A 20075-nucleotide genomic window follows, 5' to 3' on the forward strand; every position below is an offset into this window, starting at 1 on the left:
ATAGAAGTTCTATGACGGAAATACTGTATTTATTTCAGAATCAACCTCCTTAAATTCAAATTCCTCTACTTACTGAGTTTTCAGGTGTATTTTTTTTGCGTAACTTTTAGTTTGGACTTCTAACTAGCCACTGTACCAAAAAATATATACTAAATTTTAAGACATCTTGTTCATACAATAATTTATTTTCATCACATCACTTATTTTATCTTATATTTTTATTTCCTCCTTTTATTCTCTCTCTCTACACACACATACACGTATTTATTATGTAAATACAATTTTTTTCAGTTTATTTTCATAGCATCATGTATATACAATTTTTTTTTCAGTTTATTTTGATAGCATTTTTCTTATAGGTGTCTCATGTAAATAAGAATGAGTTAAAAACTAAAGGAAAAAAAAGGTTAAAAGAGAACGAAAGAAAAATTGTCTGCCCCTCCTTCACCGCTGGATACCCATTTCAATCCTATATGGAGATATAAAGACAGATATCCATTATTTAAAATGAGTTTTTGAAGAAAAAACATAAAATAACAAAATTTAGCTTATCAAATAATCTAAAATATTCATATAAATATAAAAATTGTCAGTGATAATATATTAATTATAGTTATATTTTATAATAGTCAACTCATATATATATATTATTTAATTAACATATTTTTCAATAATTATTATCATTTTCGACTCGTTTGGTTTTGAAGCGTAGAATTGTAATATTTTGTTTGTTATGTTTTTCTTCAGTGCAAATGGGTAATCCCCATTTATATTTGTGGGCGCAAAAAGTTTGGGTCATCCTTTGGAAGAAAGGGCGTAGTTGACTTGTGTTACTGTGCTACAAAATGTTACTGTAGGTCATTGTATAGAATCAGTATCATTATCTACCATATAACATATCATAACTTTTTTAATTTTCACTTGTATATTTTAATTTTATTGTGACTGAAACTATAAGGAGATGTGCAGTTGGTTTAGAAAAAGGAAAAAAGAAAAGGAGTGTGCTAGCGTCGAAGGAGAAGGAAAACAGTGTTGTGTCGGTAATATTTTAAAGAATGGATTGAATTTTGATGTATCGGTAATTATTCTCACTTTTCAGATTCAGCAAATTCCGTGTTTCTTCCGTCGGTGTTCTGCACCTTTTTTCTTCAACGCACCTACGCCACCTTCCGCTCGGTCCCAATGGTTGCGCAACGCGTTCACACACACCTAAATTTGCATTTACATTGCTATAAATAATCATCACTTTTCATTTGCTTCACCAAAGAACAACACAACTCATTCTTAGTAATGGATGATGTTCAATTTTGATTTGTACATGATTAAGTTTTGATTGTATAGTTATAGATAATTTATTTATAGATCACAGTTAAATGTATACTTTACCTCTAAAATGGCATGAGGAAAAGTTTATATTTCTTATTTATAAAAAAAGGAAAGGAAAAATTAAATTAAAATCAGAGTGAATAAAATCTTTTTTTTAATAACTTTTCTCTTTATTTTCTTTTCAACTATGATAAATTTTAATCTTTTTCCCTCTCTTATTTTCTTTTTCTCTATCTAATTTCAAAAATAAGAGTTAGATGAATGAAAGTGTTGTTTGTCAACATATTTCTATCCAAAGAATTAAATTAAAAAATGTAAACATAATTAAAATCAAGTTAAAAAAATTACATTGAAACCATAAAAATGAATCGTTATAAAGAATTTTTAGTCTTAAAAGATTGCTTAACATGTCAAAATGCTCTTAACATAACTATATGTTATGTGTACGAAGTTTAAAATGTATATAAATCTTCTTCTCAACAAACAACACAAAATGAAAAGATATAATTGTTTAAACTTTTAAATATTTAAATTATATTGCTTTAAACTATTGACTATAATACATATTGAACAATTATTTATTAAATTAAAAAAAATACTTGGTAACCTAATTGGTTCTACTTCTTCGACGTGGTTGAGATATTGTGACCAGGATCGAGCACTTTAAGTACTTTTGACGCTCAGGTGGGCTGGATGTATTTACATGAGTGTAAGGTGGGCTGGATTCCCAACACTAGGCCCAACTTGCTTACCATAGATAATGAACTATTTTTGGTGTAACAACAAAATTGGTTAAGAATGGTATTTACATTGTTCACTAGTTAGTGGACTGGGCTGGTTCATCACTACTATGCATATTACAGAAAAGGACAACATCCAATCTAAATATAAGATATCTATCTCGTTATAATTCTCCTAAAGCTTTAATAGAAGATCACCGTACAAGTTATTGAATTCTCCCAATAACAACGGTGCATAGTACATAAAGTTATTTACACATTAGATTTGTTTTAGAGAAAAGCGTTTTTGACCATATAAACTAGGTGCCTATAGTCATAATGCAGTTTATGTTCCCCGTCCACCAGCACCACTCCTCTCCCATGGGATGGGAATGGATGGGACAACACATTACTTACACGAACACAAGAGATCGCTATGGGATTGATTGTAAATGTTTTCCACGCCAAGTTAAAGCCCAGTACTACAGTCGAACAACGGAATCAATATCCAATAGACAACATCTATACGGATTAAAATAAAGGTACTATTCCACTAAAGAAATGGTGTATTAGTGGACAAATTTTTAAAGTACTACACTAAATATTTTGAAATACGTGTCCAACTATTTGACACCACTGGATATATTTTCTTAAAAAATAAATGGTGTAGATTGAGACAGGTTGAAAAAATGGTTTTATAATAAATTTTTTATATATTATAGAAATGTCCATTTTTACCCATAATATTAAAGCTATGGATTCTTCCAGTGTTGCTTGCCCTCTTGACCCTCTCGATGCCACCAAAGTATTTTAGGACACAGATGCAATAAAGGAGACACCATTTATGTTGGGGGAGTGTGACGTTGTCGGTTACATTATTTTTGAAATGTGCCATTATTAGAAGATATGTGTTGGTTTAGTTTATGAAAATATAACTACTGATGCAATATACCATGACTAGGACTTGTTTTGTGGCGATCTAAAATTGTTTATTACTAATTTGCAAAACAAAGTAATGCTAATTGGTAGCTTATGGAGGAAAAGGGGTGGTGGTTGGCATTGATTTGAAGGTTAGTTTTAAAGGAAGAGATACCCGTTGACGACTTCTTTGATCTGGTAGAATTTAGCATCCTAGTTACCAGCGACGAGTGGCACCTTCTCGAAAGAGATGAAGACGAAGAAAAAAACATGTAAGGAGAAGTAACTTCTAATTTCGAGAGTTTCAAATCAATTATTGTTGATTACTATGGAAGAATAATATTGCAATTGAAATTTTGGAATAATAATATTAATAATGCTGACTGAAATTTTAACAATAATAAATCCAAGAATAATTGCAGTTGAGCCAACAGTTCAAGGAAGGGATGAAAAGCTACCCTTCTTTTTTCATAGGTTCATAGGCGATGGAGATAGGAAGAGAAAAAGGGGAAGTATATAAATGTCACTATTATTTTTTATTTCTTTAAAAAACTTAAAAATATTTTTTTTTTTTTTTTTATGGTTCACACATGAAACATAGTTCTCCACGGTAGAAAATACCAAATCAAATGAGAGTCCATTGTTTAATCTTAAAATAAGTTTATGGACCAAAAGTTATTTAGAAAATGTTGGAGGGAAGGTCCAAAACGAGTGGTTAGAAGAAAAAAAAAAAAAAAAACTTAAAACAAGATTCCACAGCCACACTGGCCTAGTAGTATTGATTTATTTTATGAAAAAGGAGTGCAGGACGTAGACTACAATATACTTGTCCGCTCCCAATCATAGAGAACTCAATTTGTTAAGTAGACAAAACATAGAAAATGTCACTAGAGTTGTGAGGCATAAAATCCTTCTTACTTTTCTTACAAATTTGTTACGGAATAATTGCAGCGTTAAACGACGGTTCTCCTGGTATAAGTTTTAAAAACCTGCATATTTTTCTGTAAATAGATGCAAAACGGCATCATTGATTTCTTCCAAAGCAGGAAATCCCAGTGTCCCGATCAAATCGTTTCTCAATCGAGAGAACAAAACACGTTCTCTTCCAACAGACAACTATATATGAAACTGTATGTGAGATTTACCTATTACAATGGTTTGTATAAGGGTGGCTACAACCATTAAAAGACATACATACAAGCATAAGCCCCCCTATGGCACATTGAACTCAAGTTTCTAGGAGCGTATAAGTATATCAACTTAATACAAACTAAACGGGAGATGGTGCAAGCTCTCCTTGTTGGGATGAACAAGTTCTTATTATGCAAGGATAGGAGTGAAGCAGCATCATCCGGTACCTATTTTATCATCGTTTTTCTTGGTTTTGAAAATTGTGAACTGGAGCACTTTTGTTCCCCCTCCAATCCTGAGAAAAAAAAGTGAGCAAACTCAAGGCAGAAAGAGGGGGAAAGTCCCCAAAATCAACATCAAAAAGAGTGGTTTCGTTACTGATCATTCCAACTGTTTCCCATGAACCAGGTATAAATCAACTCACAGGATAAACCAGTTTCGGCTATATACCGTTTCTTCTTTATTTTGCTCTTTTACAACGTCAATTTGAATCCCTGAGAGAGGAAGTCATCCCTGCGAAAAATAAAAAGCTAGAGTTAGCACAAGAAGATCACAGAAAGACAAGACGAGGAGCGTTGAAAAATCATAAAATTGGCCCACTGATCCAGATCGGTAATGATTCGACTAAAAGACACATCTGGGGAGACCAAGTATTCATTTTATAACGAGTGATCCTATTTCCACCGAAAATAGCACCCAAGGTCTAAATATGTTTTTACTCCATTACATTTAGAGTAAATCTGCATTTCTCAAATCTCAAACTTAAAATTATTATTTTTAGTCTTGTAATTTTAAAAAACTTTGTTTCAATTTCTCATACCACTAATAATATATCTAAAAATGATAAATTAAAACAATTACATAGTATCAATTAGATTTAATATAATATTTTCACAATTGTGAATATTAGCAAACAAATTTTATTAGTATTTGATAGAGTGTCTAACAAAATTTGAATATTAAGAATAAAATTAGATTTTTTAAAATTACAAAAGAAAAAAATCAATTTTAAATTTAAAAAACTAAAAATATATTTAAACCTATACTTAATTTATTAAACAATACATTAGATCAGAGTCCGTTTTGGAGATTACTTTCGGAGATTACTTCAAGAGGATGTATCATTTTTCTTTTATAATAACACAGAGACCAACAGTGAGATGCTTACCTTGAATTTTTTTTTTATAAAGTCCATGCACAGTACAACCTTGAAAAATTAATTCTAACAAAGAGAACATTCCGTTTCCCACCCGATGCATGCTAGGATTTAATCTATATATGAACCTACACTCCCTACATTGACTCCGGATTGACTTAGACAACGAAAGGTACATCTGGTCAGAAACTTCAAATACGACACTCGAACTTAACTTTATCAATCATAAGAGGCGAACTTGGTTTAAATTTTTAGACAACTCACTCACAGCTAGACAGAACAGAATTTACAGAACCACACACCACACAGTACACAGTACAATAATAAAAGTAAAATTAAAAGCTTGCCGTTCCTGAAGGTGAAAACAGAGATAACAGATTGATTTTGATTGAAACAACAATGAATGAGCATTGGTATTGTATACCTTTTCTTCCTAATGTTCTCGTGCCCCAATCTCTCATCATGACACAGCAAACTCGGGGGGACGAGGCTTCCCACGCAAACCGTGCCTTCAATCGAGTTTCCCATCCCTGTTATTTGCACGTACCCCACTTCACCACTTCCAAGATCATACCAACACAGCTTGCTACGGTTCTGCTCAAACAAAACCCTATCCCTCTCGTGATCAAAAGCCAAGGGCCTCACAGATTTGAATTTGACCGATCCCGTGTGAACGTTGTCAGAGAGAGTAAAGAGCTTGACCCACGTGTCACGCAATCCGTACTGCCTCATAACCCACACGTCAAACGCGTTTCCCCTGTTCTCCACCACGGAGAGACACCCTCCGAGAAGAGCAACCTCCATGTCGAAATTCCCGGTGACAGTAACCGGAAGCGGGACTTCACGGAAGCGCTCGCGCGTGAGGTCAAACGCGACGACTAAATCGGGCTGGTCGGGCTCGAGTTTGCGCGTGACGACCCAGTGGAGGGAGGAGGAAACGAAGACGCCCATGGTACGCGCGCAGCAGAGCGCGTAGGGCATGTTGGGGAGGTTTCTCCAGGCGTCGGATTTTAGGGTATAGAGCTGGACCTGGGAATCGAAGGTGCGGTTGTGGAGGTCGACGAAGTAGGTGATGCTGACGAGCTTGTAGTCGTTGGAGAGGGCGTCGAAGCCGAAGCCGTAGACGCGGGCGGCGAAGAGGGAGGACTCCGGGCGGTGGAAGCGGTCGGCGGGGAGGATGCGGTGGCGGCGGAGGGAGGGGTTCCAGAGGGCGATGTCGTCGGCGACGTTGGAGATGCAGAGGAGACCATTGCAGGAGCCGAGGACCTTGATGCTGTTGCTGTAGCACATGAGAGGGTGCGTCAATTCCAGAGGCTTGTGGTGGCAGTTTAGGGTTTGGGGGTCGAGAGAATAGAGGTGCGAGCGGTGGCGGATAATGAGCGCGGTGTGGGACTTGGTGAGATGGAAGAGGATGAAGTGCGTGGTGTCGATTAGCGAGCGCCAGCACTTGCAGGTGGAGCGGCACCGGAGGAGCGACTTCACCGGCAGACGGGAGAGGATTTCGGTGATTACTTCCACCGGAAGATTTGCCATCGTCGATTTGATTCATGCATCCGCGGGATTCATTCCTTCTTTTGGCTAGGGTTTGCTTCTGGAGAAATCGAGTGGTGTGGTGCCACCAACTGCAAACCTCTCTGTAGCGTACTGCGCACCCTTTCCCACGCTATCACGTTTTTTTTTTTTTTTTTTTTTCTACTGCGGTTTTGCTTTTTCTTTTTCAAGTCATTTTTATTCACCAAATCAAATTATTCTGTCCCCCACTGGTTTCCAATTTTTAACTAAAAACAAGTGTTAATAAATATCATTCAATTATGTTTAATATTATTTTTTCTGTAATAAATATCTATTAACGTATTTAAAACGCATAATTATTTACTAAAAAAGGAAATGGAAGGACCAAACTAAGTGGGTTCTAGTTCTACACGGAAGGAGGAGTAATTTTTCTTATTCTTTACTCTTGCCCATATTGTGTTGTCCTTCATCTTCGTCTTTTTTCTCAATTTGTACTATGTACAACATTGGACATAGTGTCTGTTTGCTTCAAAACAATCGGCTGAGAAAAATATATCGTTATATTGTAAAAAAAAAAATGTATAAAAATTATTCTATAAAGTTTTTTTTCAAAACATTTTTTATTCAAAGATTAATTATCATTTATTATTTTTATATTTAAAGGTATATGTGTCAATACATATGTGTGATATATATTTTTTATTTTCTTACACTTTTTACATAACTTAAAACGTTAAATTGGTTTTTTTAGGTGGTTAATAAGCTTAGGTGAGTCGCGTTTACGAAATAATTTTTTTAATTTTCTTTTATTTCATTTTATATTAAACAGCTTAAAAAATAATTTGCTTTCTTTTTTTTTTTTTTAATCGTGGCTTATTTAAATATACCGAAAATGAAGGATATTTTATAAGGCGGTGCCGGTGACGTGCAGTTGAAATGTTGAATTAAGAATTGACGGTGGGAATCATGTGAAGTAAGGCAGGCAAATCATTTTTCTCGAAATCATCGAAAAGCTCGTTCCAAAGGAAGAAACCTTCACATTTTGTTTTTCTCAAAGGTATCTGGACGGGGTCACCAAAAGCACTTTACAGAGATTCATGGGAAGTGGGCTTCACAAGGCCTGCTTTAGGCCCAATTCAATTAAACTACAAAGCTTGAGCTCTTTATTCACCTGGACCTAGCATGAAATACTCAACCTCTTTTCATTCACTCCCCTCAAAATAAATTAAAACTTTGCATATCATATCCAATTTGACAAGGTGAAAAAAAATAAAATTATACCCAACTTGTGCACAACCTATCCTCCCAACTTGAATAAACTAACATTCTTGAAAGTATATAACTTATTGTTCTAGTCACGGGGCGTGTAGAGTTCTTCTCCTAAGTCCAGCTTCTAAGCCATAACATTCAAGAGTGTAAAGTGTAAGTTATCTTCCTAGATCTAAAAGTTTTAGGGTTTTAGGTCTTATACTATCTTATCCATAGGCCTCATGGACCCCGTGGACGCGAAAATTTTCATGACGATTTTTATTTAAGGATATTTAGTCATTAAAAATAGAATTTTACCCTTGATATCAGATCAATGCCTATGTAAGAGGGTCAGATCGAATTCTGACCAAAATGATACACCTATACAGGGTCAGATCAGATTTTGACCGAGACGATGCACCTATGTAAGAGGGTCAAATCGAATTATGACCGAGATGATGCAACTATGTAAATGGGTCATATCGGATTTTGACCGAGACAGTACACTTATCAAATTGATTTCTAAAATTAAAAGAGTAAAAAAATTAAAAAATTAATTATTTTATTTAATTTTGTAAATTTAATCACTTATTTATGTCATTTTGGTTCATTAAAGATACGTTAATATTATCACGTAAGTTATATTTTTTTAAAAAATTTGAATAGACGTAATTGACTCGTTACAGTTTTAAATATTTGTTTAGAATTTTCTTAATTTCAAATACTATTGTAACAATGTCATGCACTTTCAAGAATTAACTTGTACTTTTAGAATCAATTCTGATCCTTAAAATCGCGGTGAAAGTTGAAACAATTATTCATTGTTTTGCCCTTCAAGGTAGTTTATTGATAAGATTAGAAGCTAATCCAAATACACTAAAATAATAATTAACTCATTTGCAAAATTTTGTTAGAGCCAAGAAAAAACGGCAAAAACCGAGCACCGGGAAAACTTTTAAATTTTTTAGCTGCGAAATAGTGATTAATATCAGTTTAATCCAGCTGCTATCTTTTGGAAACCACGAAACACCCCCATCAAAAGGCATGATCATCTTATGTCAAAAAATAAAATAAAACAAAATAAAATAATATATATATATATATATATATATATATATATATATATATATATATATATATATATATATAACTACTAAAAGAGTGAAAAAGCATGAGCTAATAATCTCTTTTGTATTATATTCTTATAATGGAATGAGAAATCAATTTGATTACTTTTGAGAAGGGTAGGGGCAGCTTTGATGATGCTGTGTTTTGTGCATGGTTGATACAAAATAATTAGTGATTTTGTATTCTTGTTTCCTGATTTAAGAACCAACATGTAAGTCCACCTCATCAATTTCTTCCACGAGTCAATCACATCACATCCACCCTTTCTCTTTCTATCCAAGTGGATCAATAAGGTTATGAACAAATTAATCAAAAGTGTAATAGACACCGTCTCTTCACTCTATCCATCGGCTCAACAATAGCTAATGCAAGAGTCCAAGTCATCAAAATAATGTAGAAGAAAACACTTTTTGTCCACCTCATAAACAATTTAATTTCTATCCCTTGTTATTAGCATAATAATATTGCAACTAGCAGCACACAAGTAGCATTTATTTTTTTGTGGCAGACTGCACTTTTGTGAGTAGGACAAAGTTTATTTGCTTTGTCATAATAAATAATAATATAACTAGATACGAACCAGTCATGCATGCACGGATAAGAAATTGCTGCGTAATCAGATATAGAACCTTATCCAAAGTGACGCTAAGACACTCACTGCTTGCCTCCAAATTACAATTAGTTTTTAAAACAACTTAAAATAGATAATACGATAGCCATTTCACGCTAATTTGCCCAAGAAACAATATCAACATTTTTCAGTTAAATTCCAACATTATTTTAGTTTCAGAAAGAACTATTTGCTTTTAACGAGGAATATTTTTTCAAATATTAAATACGTGCTCTTGAATTCGTTATGCTAATGATATTGTTGTCTCATTGTCTTATTGTTTCTTAAATTTATTTTTATTTTTATATAATACATTTTAGTCGATGGGATATATATTCTCTTTATGTATATGATCACATGTTTTTTTTTTTCCTGTCATGCTCCGTAGTTCACTTTATATATATATAATCCTTCAATAATTCGTTCTTATTCAGTTTAAAATGACATATACCATACACCAAATATTCGTTAGATCTTGGTATACCCTCCCCATTGTGATTGCCTGATTTATACTGATAACATTCAACTTCTATGTCATCCTAGGACCCTTGTGTACGCGACGCCCATTGGAGGGATGAGCACTCTGACGGGGACAGGTGTGAACCTGATATTGGTTGGGATGTGGAAGAGCCAACTGCCAAGCCCATCAGCTTCAACACGTTCGGTTTCCCAGTGGCTATTCTCTTCCTCTTGTGTTTTTATGTGGAATAACGCGGTGATAAGAGATTGGAACGGAGGATTATGTGGAATGCCTTATCCCATTTAAATTTAAATACCTCATATAATGTCTACATAGGGCTGAATATATGGATTAGTCTAATTCGATTAAAGTTCAATCCACAAAATTGAGTTAAAATAGTATATTTATGAACTTAATTACAAAAAAATTTAAAAAATTATTTTTTTCCTTTTCTTATGCCAAAAATATCTACGAGAATTATATATATATATATATATAAAGTTATATATAAATATAAATATCAAATAATTTAAAAGAAAAAATTTATAAAAAATTTAAAATTTATACATTTAAATTAAAACATTAAAATATTAATATGCGAAATTTGGACATTTAATCTAAAACATATTTATGTATAAAAAATATCTAAAACATATTAAAGTCACAAAAGTGTAATATATTTAAATATAAAATATATTAAATTTAATATTTGTTATTTATATTTATTTATTAATAAAATACTAAAATGACTCATTATTTAAATTTTTTCATAAAATTAGAAAAAAAATATTTCTCTTAAATAAGTTGATCTAAGAGATTCGTGGATAAAACTCGTAAAATTCATGAATTTTGCAAACCAAACTCAATTTCTTCTATAATTTTGTATACAAAATTTTAAAAAATAGATTTATTAATCGTGCATTTCGCAAAGTTTCACAACTTGACCGATAAACTTGAATCCATATGCCCACCCCGTATTGACAAAACCATAAATTAGTTGTGTTTGAACAAAGTAAATAATTTTATAGGTATGTCTCAATAGCTTTCATCTAAATTAGGTTAGTTTTTTTTTTTCCTTTTCTTATGCCAAAAATATCTACGAGAATTATATATATATATATATATATATATATATATATAAAGTTATATATAAATATAAATATCAAATAATTTAAAAGAAAAAATTTATAAAAAATTTAAAATTTATACATTTAAATTAAAACATTAAAATATTAATATACGAAATTTGGACATTTAATCTAAAACATATTTGTTCTTACCGGAAATCTGCTGTAGAGCTGATCCACCAGGTAAGATCGGTGAGCTTCCTTCGCTGGTACGCTTGATGCTCTAAGATGGGGTGATACCTGTAAAAGAGACTCCGATACTAAAGTTAGTGTAATATATTTAAATATAAAATATATTAAATTTAATATTTGTTATTTATATTTATTTATTAATAAAATATTAAAATGACTCATTATTTAAAATTTTTCATAAAATTAAAAGAAAAAAAATATTTCTCTTAAATAGGTTGATCTAGGAGATTCGTGGATAAAACTCGTAAAATTCATGAATTTTGCAAACCAAACTCAATTTCTTCTATAATTTTGTATACAAAATTTTAAAAATAGATTTATTAATCGTGCATTTTGCAAGTTTCACAACTTGACCTATGAACTTGAATTTATATGCCCACCCCTACGTATTGACAAAACCATAAATTACTTGTGTTTGAACAAAGTAAATAATTTTATAGGTATGTCTCAATAGCTTTCATCTAAATTAGGTTAGTTTTTTTTTTTTTTTCAACTTGCGTTCCTTTAATACGTAGTACAATCTAAGTTAAAAAATAAGAAAAGTTAACCCGACAGTTTAGTTATTTATCAAAATCATTACAAGACGTAGATAGTAGTTTAATCCATTTAATATCAAGAATAGAAAAATTTCCCTTAACAATTCGTGTCATTTAAATAGAACATTTCATATTCATGTTATTTCTAAATAAATTTTAATAAGAGAATGAAACATCATTTAACCATTTGATCCAAAACAATTAAGCTGATGAAGTATTAACCCTGTAATTGGAATATGCAGGTCCCATGTCTTTTGCCGAGAAGATGGTGTTATCTGTGTTTGGGGTGTGTACATCTTAACATGATTTCAACTTTTACATTTAATCATGAGGAAATTTATGCTGATATGAAAGGCATTGAATGGCAGTATTGTGAATGCAGTTTTTGATTATATTATGGATGACAAGAAGAATCACAGATGACATTCCGGGATGGGGAGCTTTCTTCCATGGCCTTGTTGGTGACGGAAGTGTCAGTGTGAGTACTGAATACTGCATCCCTTTTGAGGTTTTATGGTTAAAATTGACTCCAATCAAAGCGAGAGTTAATCCTTTTGTATGATATAGGTTATGGTGGCTGTATTACTGTTCATAATCCCAAACAAGAAACAAGAGGGGGAGAAGCTAATGGACTGGAATGAATGCAAGAAGTTACCTTGGAACCTTATTTTGCTTCTTGGAGCTGGCTTTGCTTTAGCTGATGGAGTCCAATCTAGTGGCCTAGCAGATGTGCTTTCCAGAGCCTTAGATTTCTTGGAAGATGTCCCATTCTGGGCCATTGCTCCTGCAGTTAGTCTAATGAGTAGCATTATTACTGAGTTCATCACATCTAATGATGCCACTGCTACACTTGTTATCCCACTTCTATATCACATAGCCAAGACTATGCATGTGCATCCTCTTCTTCTTATGGTACCTGGTGCAGTGGCATCTGAATTTGCTTTCTTGCTTCCAACTTCAACTCCGTCAAATGTAGTTGGATTTGCCACTGGCCATATTGAAATCCAAGACATGCTCAAAATTGGTGTGCCACTAAAGATTGCTGGGATAGCTGTGCTCTCAATTTTGATGCCAACTCTAGGTAATTTATTGTTTATGATCTGATGGAAATTTGTTTAGAGAAAATCAATCTGATTGAAAAAGGATTCTGACGTGTTGCAGGAGCTATTGTTTTTGGAACAGATGACTATATTCAATGAATGCCAAAGATAAACTCTCCTTTGTTCAGAAATTGTCAAATTGAGTTCCCCCAATTCCCCCACGTTGCTTTATTAGTTCTTGCTTTTGTCTATCATCATCAATTCGATACAACCTTCCTTCTTACTATTTAGATCAAAACATAGCAATTGTTGATACCCAGAATATATAGATATCAATAGGCAGAGGAGGAGGGAATAGAAATATCTGTCTCTTGTTTACTGGAGCTGGAGGAAAAGATTTTATCAGTTTCTATTGTAATTTTCTTCCTCCAATTATTGAAGGAAAAATGGAAGGAGATGTTATTACTGATTAGTTTCCGTTTGAAAACTATGCCTACTTTAAGCCCTCTTTTTCCCATCACATCTCAAGGAAATTTCAGTAAAATAGTTTTACCCAGAAGATGAAAGATTCTTTGACCTCTTATTTACTATTTTAGATTTAATTGGTCCTCATTAACACTTTCATTTGAGGTAGCGTCAAAACAACTCACATTTCAATAATTAAAGCTGAAAAAAATTAAGACAAACTCAAACACATAAGATTAAAGATTCAACCTATACAATTAAATTTAATTGCTAATAATCTAAACTGAATAAAATCATGAATCATTTGGATTAAAAGAGACATACCAAGTGTATAATGTTGCAATTTAATATTCATTTTAAGGGATAATTATTGCATGGAAGTAAATATTTCTTATGATGTCGGAAATGCCTACAATACAATTTCATAATAAGTGTACAATATTTCTCAGGTTTTTAATTGTCCTTCTCATATTAAAGGAGTTATTTAATTTTAAAATGTGTAAGAAAATGATGAGAATAATAAGAATGAAAATAGAAGAATATATATTGAATATTAAAGGGGTTATTAAATTTTAAAATGTGTGAGAAATTGAATATTTATTAATAATGCAATTCAAATAGAGTCAATAGGAAAACTTTTTAAGAAGGATAAAATATAAGAAGAGAAGAATATTCAAATTTTATGTCAATCATACATGTCATCATCAATCCACCATTTATAGAGAAAAAAATTGAACAAAAAATTTAATACTTTTAAACACAAAAATAAAAGACAAAAAACTAACATAGTAGGTGAAGCAAGAAAACATATTACATGTGGATTAACAAACAGCTCATAAAAGTATAAAAAAAATCAAATAAAATTATTGAAAACACATAATTAGCATTAAAAACTATTAAAAATGTTATGTCTTTAATTGAAATCATTAAAATTATTCAAAACTAATAATTTAGTTTTCAAATAAATAGGAAAAGTTTGACTTTTAAAAAGGATATTTTTTTAAAAATAAGTAGGTTTTCACTGTGTAGGCTTGACGCTTGAGCGAAATTTTTTTCAAAAAGACTACTTTACCTTTAATAATATATAGTGTTAAGTTTCATTATCATCGATCTATCATCTACAAAGAATAAAAATAAATAAACAAAAACCTTTATACTACAAACACAAAAATAAAAAATAAAAAATTAATAAAGTACATAACAGAGTAATAAGTGAAGAAGGAATTCATAACGATAATCCTTATCAATTACGAAAGTCTCATAAAAAGTATTAAAGAAATTAAATAAAAATCATTAAAAACGCATAATTGGTATTAAAAACTATTAAAAATGCGATATCTTTGATTGACTTGATTAAATTTATTTAAAACTAATAACTCAGTTTCAAAACTAATAAAAAATGTTTGATTTCTAAAAAGGAAAAAAGTTTTAAATTAAAAAAATAAGTAAGTTTGGACTATGTAGTTTTAAGAAGGAATTTTTTTAGAAAGACTATCATGTATTTAACAAAAAAAAATATGAAAAACAAAATCCATATTACCTCCAATTCTAATTATAAATATGTGACAAATTATTTGAGAAAAATAACTAATATAATTATTTTTAATTAATTCTATCATAAATTTAAATTTCAAATAAATCATTTACTTAGTTATATGTAAATGCATAAAAACTAAGAAATAAAGTTAACAAGAAATGAAGAAGAGTATAAAAGAAATTAACTTTAAATAACATTAAAAATTAATAGTTATTATTTATAATTAAAATAAAAAAATCTAATTTATATCTTATAATTAGGATGAATACTTTTTTAAAAGCGTAAAATATGTCATAAAAAGTACCATAATTCATTTTTTTCTGAACTGTGTCATAATAACAGGGATGAGATTACTTTGCTTTTATTCAATTTTTGAAAAATATATTTGCTGAGGAGAGGAAAAAAGTCCTAACCGACAGTGAGAGTGAGAAGCGAAACAAACATGTCGTAAAACCTGTAGGTCGAGTCAATGCGTACCTAAAATTTCCGGATTTTTTGTCTCCGTTATTTTCATCTCCATGCTTTAGTTTTTGTGCCGAATGAATGCACATTGATTGTCCCCTTCAAGCTTCAATCCCAATTTGCCCCATGCACCCGTTATTTATTTTCTACCAACTCTCTTCCTTTTATTGGGTTTTGGGCCCACCGAAGCCCAACCCATCCACTCCATCCCGAGCTATAAATAGTAAGTTTGCAAGCTGCAACACAACAGAAGCAAAATTTATAAGAGATTAATAAGTGTGGTGAGGAGTTACCAGCATGATGAAAGTGGCGTGCCTTCTTCTAGTCTCCGTTGTCTTGGGCTCCGTGGTTGCGACGGACGCAGCCGCCGTGGGTTGGAAGCCCATCAAGAACATCAAGGACCCTCACGTGGCGGAGATCGCCAACTACGCCGTGACGGAGCACGATAGGCGTTCGGGCCAGAAGCTGAAGCTGCAGAAGGTCGTAAAGGGCGACACTCAGGTGGTGGCGGGGATCAACTACCGCCTGATCCTGGCCGCCACCGACGCCTCCTCAACCAGGAATTACGAAGCCATCGTGTGGGAAAAGGCGTGGCTGCATTTCAGGAACCTCACTTCCTTCACCTCTCTTTTTGATTGATGCTTGAGTCTCTGTATTTTGTGTTTATCAAATCATAATGGACTAGACTACCAATCTTAATTTATTACTCTACTCACTCTTTCTTGCGCGTTAGTACCATCTTTCCATGCCAACCAACATGCTCTCATGCATTATTAAGACTATACAATAAAAATCATACACCCATTTCTTTAACATTATTTTTACCTCTCTTCGTCTCCAGACAGATATATTTTATATTTATATTTATATATAATTAAAGGTAAAAATAATCATTTTAAAAAAATTCACTTTAAACTATGCAGTTTGCATTCATTTTTTTCTAAAATTTTTCGGTCTTTTAAAATTTATTTTTTTTCTATTAATTATAAAATAAATTCATTAGCTATTCCATTATTTATAGTACAATGCTCTCTTAATTGAGTAAATCATTCCTTTTCTATATTTTTCTCCTTTTCATTAAATTTTGATTTTTTTACCATGCATATTTATTATTAAAGCTGTGAAAAATTTGTGAAATAATCTCGGAATTGATATGGAAGAAAAATAGAATTGCATATTAAGAAAAATATAAATTTCATATCAACTAAAAATTAGATAATTAAATAGTATATAAATGAAAAATAACTTTTATCGTACAATTTAATTTTTAAATTACACTCAAATTCACTATTCTAATATTCTAATATGGTATTAGATTTATTCTAAATTATTAAAAAAAAAAGTGAAAAGCAACCCTACATAAATATATTTCTCACTTCAATGTAATTTTCTATCCATCTTTCACCTTTTGATATTTTCAAGTATGCAAATTCTTTATTATTTTTATATCACGCATAATCATATTTAATACAAATGAAAAATTAAAAAATGTAAAATTGCAAAGGCCGGCCAGAGAAATATGGAATTGTGGTATGCTTAATTTTCCTCTTTTAATCCGTTCAATGTAGATTTTTCTCCTACTATAACTTTCCCCTTCCTTAATCTTTCAACAATTATTTAATTTTTTTCACTGTTACTTTTTTTTTTCTTTTTTAATAAAATTTTGGCGGCTTAGTCCCTCAAATTTTTGGGTAAATCTATTTTTGGTCCCTCAGATTTAAAATTGTTGGTTTTAGTCCATAGAATTTTAAAAAATCTTATTTTAGTCTTTATATTCAAGTTTTGTTAAGAAATTTATCAAATATTATTGTATAAAATCTATCTATTAGTATTCCTATTAGTGAAAATATCACATTAAATTCGGTTGATATTGCATAACTGTCTTAATTAGTCACTTTCAAATATGTTATTGGTGACTTAAGGGACTAAAACAAAATTTTTGAAAATTACAGGGACTAAAAACAATAGTTTTAAATTTGAGAGACCAAAAATAAATTTGTCTTAAATTTGAAGGACTAAAAACATATTTAAGCCAATTTTGGCATACTAAGATTTTTTCTTTTTCTTTTTAGTTTCTTAATATTCTATATATATATATATTACAAAAAAAGTACATGAGTGATGCAGGAAAGAAAATAAAATAAAATAGAAAAAATAATAAATATTACACAATTATTATTAATTATAAATAACAAAAAAAAACAACTTTTTTGATAAAAATAAAATTTTGCGACAATTTGTATAGAATTTAAACGTATATATTCAATTATTTATAAAAAATAAATTTATTAGTATTTAATAAATTTAATTACACTAACTAAATACATAAATAATATTTACTGAATATAACGGTCTCCTAATTACATATATTTAAATTCAAATTATTATGATTATAAGAAATGTATAACTAAATTATGTAGAATTATGTCTTTTATTAATTATAAAATTGTCCACAATCTATTTCTATATTTTGACATCAGGTTTAATGACAATTTTTATTGATACTAAGACTTGCAAAATCACGAAAGTTAATAATAGATAATTTTAAATTATAATTAATTAGTGTATATGTATATATTTGTAATTATATTAATTAAATTAATTTTGATTAAATTCTTAGTTACATAAAAAAAAATAGTATAATAATTAATATATTAAATATAAGGTAATTTTATTTATAGTATAAAGTAACTGGTAATTTGAAATTAAATTTAACATATTAACTATTATATTAATTGGTGTAAAAAAACTATTATATTAATTAAGTGATTAAATTTAATTATTTATCCATTATATAAAAATAAAAATATTATAAAAATTAATTTAATTATAAATATAAATAAAGCAATAAAACAACTTTTTGAATAAAACCTAATAATTATTGATTATTAATTGTGAAATAAAACAACTTTTTTACTAAAACCTAACAACTATTGATTATCAATTATAAAATAAAAATAGCAAAGTAATTTTCTTGGTCAAAAAGTTAATGTTTGCACAATTATTATAAAGTAGATATCTAACATTTTAATTTTGTTATTTTTAAATATGTAATATTCAAATGTAATTAAAATATATGGTCATATTTTTTTGTTTTTAAAAATTATTTTATTGTTTTTATAATTAATATTAATTAAAATACGTACTTAGGCCGTACAAAATTTTGTTTATTAATTAATTATTAATTTTTTATAATTAATTATTAAAGAACAATATTGTAAATAAATAATTAATAATTAATTAATAAACAACATTTTAAGATACAAATATAAGAAGAAAAAACAAAAAAAAAATAAACTTAATAAATTCAAATTAAATATTATAAAAATGTTTATTCAATTTATTACGTAGTTCAAAAATATTACAATAACTTCAAAGTATATTTTATTTGAAATTACAATATAATATTTTAGTCTTTTAAATATTTTGCATGATACCTCTACCTTATATATTTTATTTTGAGTTTCTTTTTAACTCAAAGATTCCAGCAAAGTTAAAAAGGATAGGCATATGATGATATAATATTTGTATAAAACAAATATTTTAACATAATACATAGACTAAACATTTATATATGCATTTAAAAATTATAATAAAATATATAAATAAATATTATATTTAAATATATAAGTTATATTTAAAATTTATATAAATAGATAGTTTTAAACATGTAAATTGTATTTTAAATTTATAATAAATAATTTATATTAATAAATAATATTATTTTTATTAATTTATTAATAATTTATTTTAAAATATTCAAAAAATTTAAATAATTATGATAAATAAAAATTGAATTAAATAAAAAATTTTAACAAAATTAAAAACTTTTCCATGAAACAAAAGTTTCTAAAGACGTGAGATGCTATCGCATTAGATAGAAGTTTATATTTAAATTATTTTAAATATATTAAAATTTAAAATTTATAAATAATTATAATAAATAAAAATTGAAATATAAAAGAAATTAAAAAATTCTTTAAAATCTTTTCATCAATTTTTTTAAAAAAATACTCTTATTAAATAGAAGTTTATATTTAATATATAATAAGGATTGATAAAAAAATAAAATAAAATAATATTCGATTACAATTTATTTGTATAGATGTAGTTTTCATACGACGATAACATATGATGTAATTTTAGATTTGAGTTGCAATGATGTAGTTATCATTAGGCTCCTCTATATTACAGTTATAGTTTTTTTCTGAGTAAAGTATCTATATATATTATTAAACATAGAATAGTTTTTTATTTATAATTATTTCAAATATTCTAAATTATTATTTATGAAGGTAAAAAATAATAATAAACGAAGATACAATTACTAAAGCTTATATTTCGATTTTTTAATTTTGTATGAATAAAGAATATATAATATTTAAATATTATGAAAATCTTAAAAATATAAATATTTTTTTTGTATTATAAATATATTTATTTAATTATATTATTAATAATATATTATGTATATTAATTTTATCATATTATATAATTAAATAAGTTAA

At 29.3% G+C, this 20075-nt stretch overlaps 3 protein-coding genes across 4 annotated transcripts; 2 read left to right on the forward strand and 1 right to left on the reverse strand.

Moving 5' to 3' along the window:
• Positions 1–3938: 3938 nt before the first annotated feature.
• Positions 3939–7066, reverse strand: CPR1 (F-box and associated interaction domains-containing protein). 2 transcript variants are annotated; one of them, XM_020371864.3, is made up of 3 exons: positions 5675–7066; positions 4545–4607; positions 3939–4389 (listed from the first exon to the last, which is right to left on the reverse strand). In XM_020371864.3, the coding sequence occupies exons 1-2, from the start codon at positions 6781–6783 to the stop codon at positions 4568–4570; spliced, it is 1149 nt and encodes a 382-aa protein (XP_020227453.1). In that variant the 5' UTR covers positions 6784–7066; the 3' UTR covers positions 3939–4389; positions 4545–4567. The 2 variants fall into 2 exon arrangements, with proteins under 2 accessions (XP_020227453.1, XP_020227452.1); XM_020371863.3 differs by having other exon boundaries at positions 4519–4607; positions 5675–7064.
• Positions 7067–8382: 1316 nt separating this feature from the next.
• On the forward strand, positions 8383–13460 carry LOC109807422 (tonoplast dicarboxylate transporter). Its single transcript, XM_029273179.2, is given in 6 exon segments — positions 8383–8435; positions 10292–10374; positions 10377–10442; positions 12306–12349; positions 12446–12541; positions 12631–13460. Coding segments are annotated over 6 exon segments (879 nt in total). The 3' UTR covers positions 13168–13460.
• A 2337-nt stretch (positions 13461–15797) lies between these two features.
• LOC109809731 (cysteine proteinase inhibitor 1) lies at positions 15798–16278 on the forward strand. The gene has a single exon (XM_020373117.3). It carries the CDS (start codon positions 15865–15867, stop codon positions 16204–16206), a length of 342 nt encoding a protein of 113 aa, XP_020228706.1. The 5' UTR covers positions 15798–15864; the 3' UTR covers positions 16207–16278.
• Positions 16279–20075: the final 3797 nt, after the last annotated feature.

This window comes from Cajanus cajan, chromosome 5 (genome assembly GCF_000230855.2).
Source record: "Cajanus cajan strain Asha chromosome 5, NIPB_CcT2T_4, whole genome shotgun sequence".
Lineage (NCBI taxonomy): Eukaryota > Viridiplantae > Streptophyta > Magnoliopsida > Fabales > Fabaceae > Cajanus > Cajanus cajan.

What these genes read in the sequence shown, in the direction of transcription:
- LOC109809731 (XM_020373117.3), top strand. Translation starts at nt 15,865, where the DNA reads ATGATGAAAGTGGCGTGCCTTCTTCTAGTCTCCGTTGTCTTGGGCTCC.
- CPR1 (XM_020371864.3), bottom strand. Translation starts at nt 6,783, where the DNA reads ATGGCAAATCTTCCGGTGGAAGTAATCACCGAAATCCTCTCCCGTCTG. An exon ending in GAGAACATTAGGAAGAAAAG is followed by an intron (nt 4,608 to 5,674) that starts GTATACAATACC and finishes TATTTTTCGCAG; the next exon opens with GGATGACTTCCTCTCTCAGG.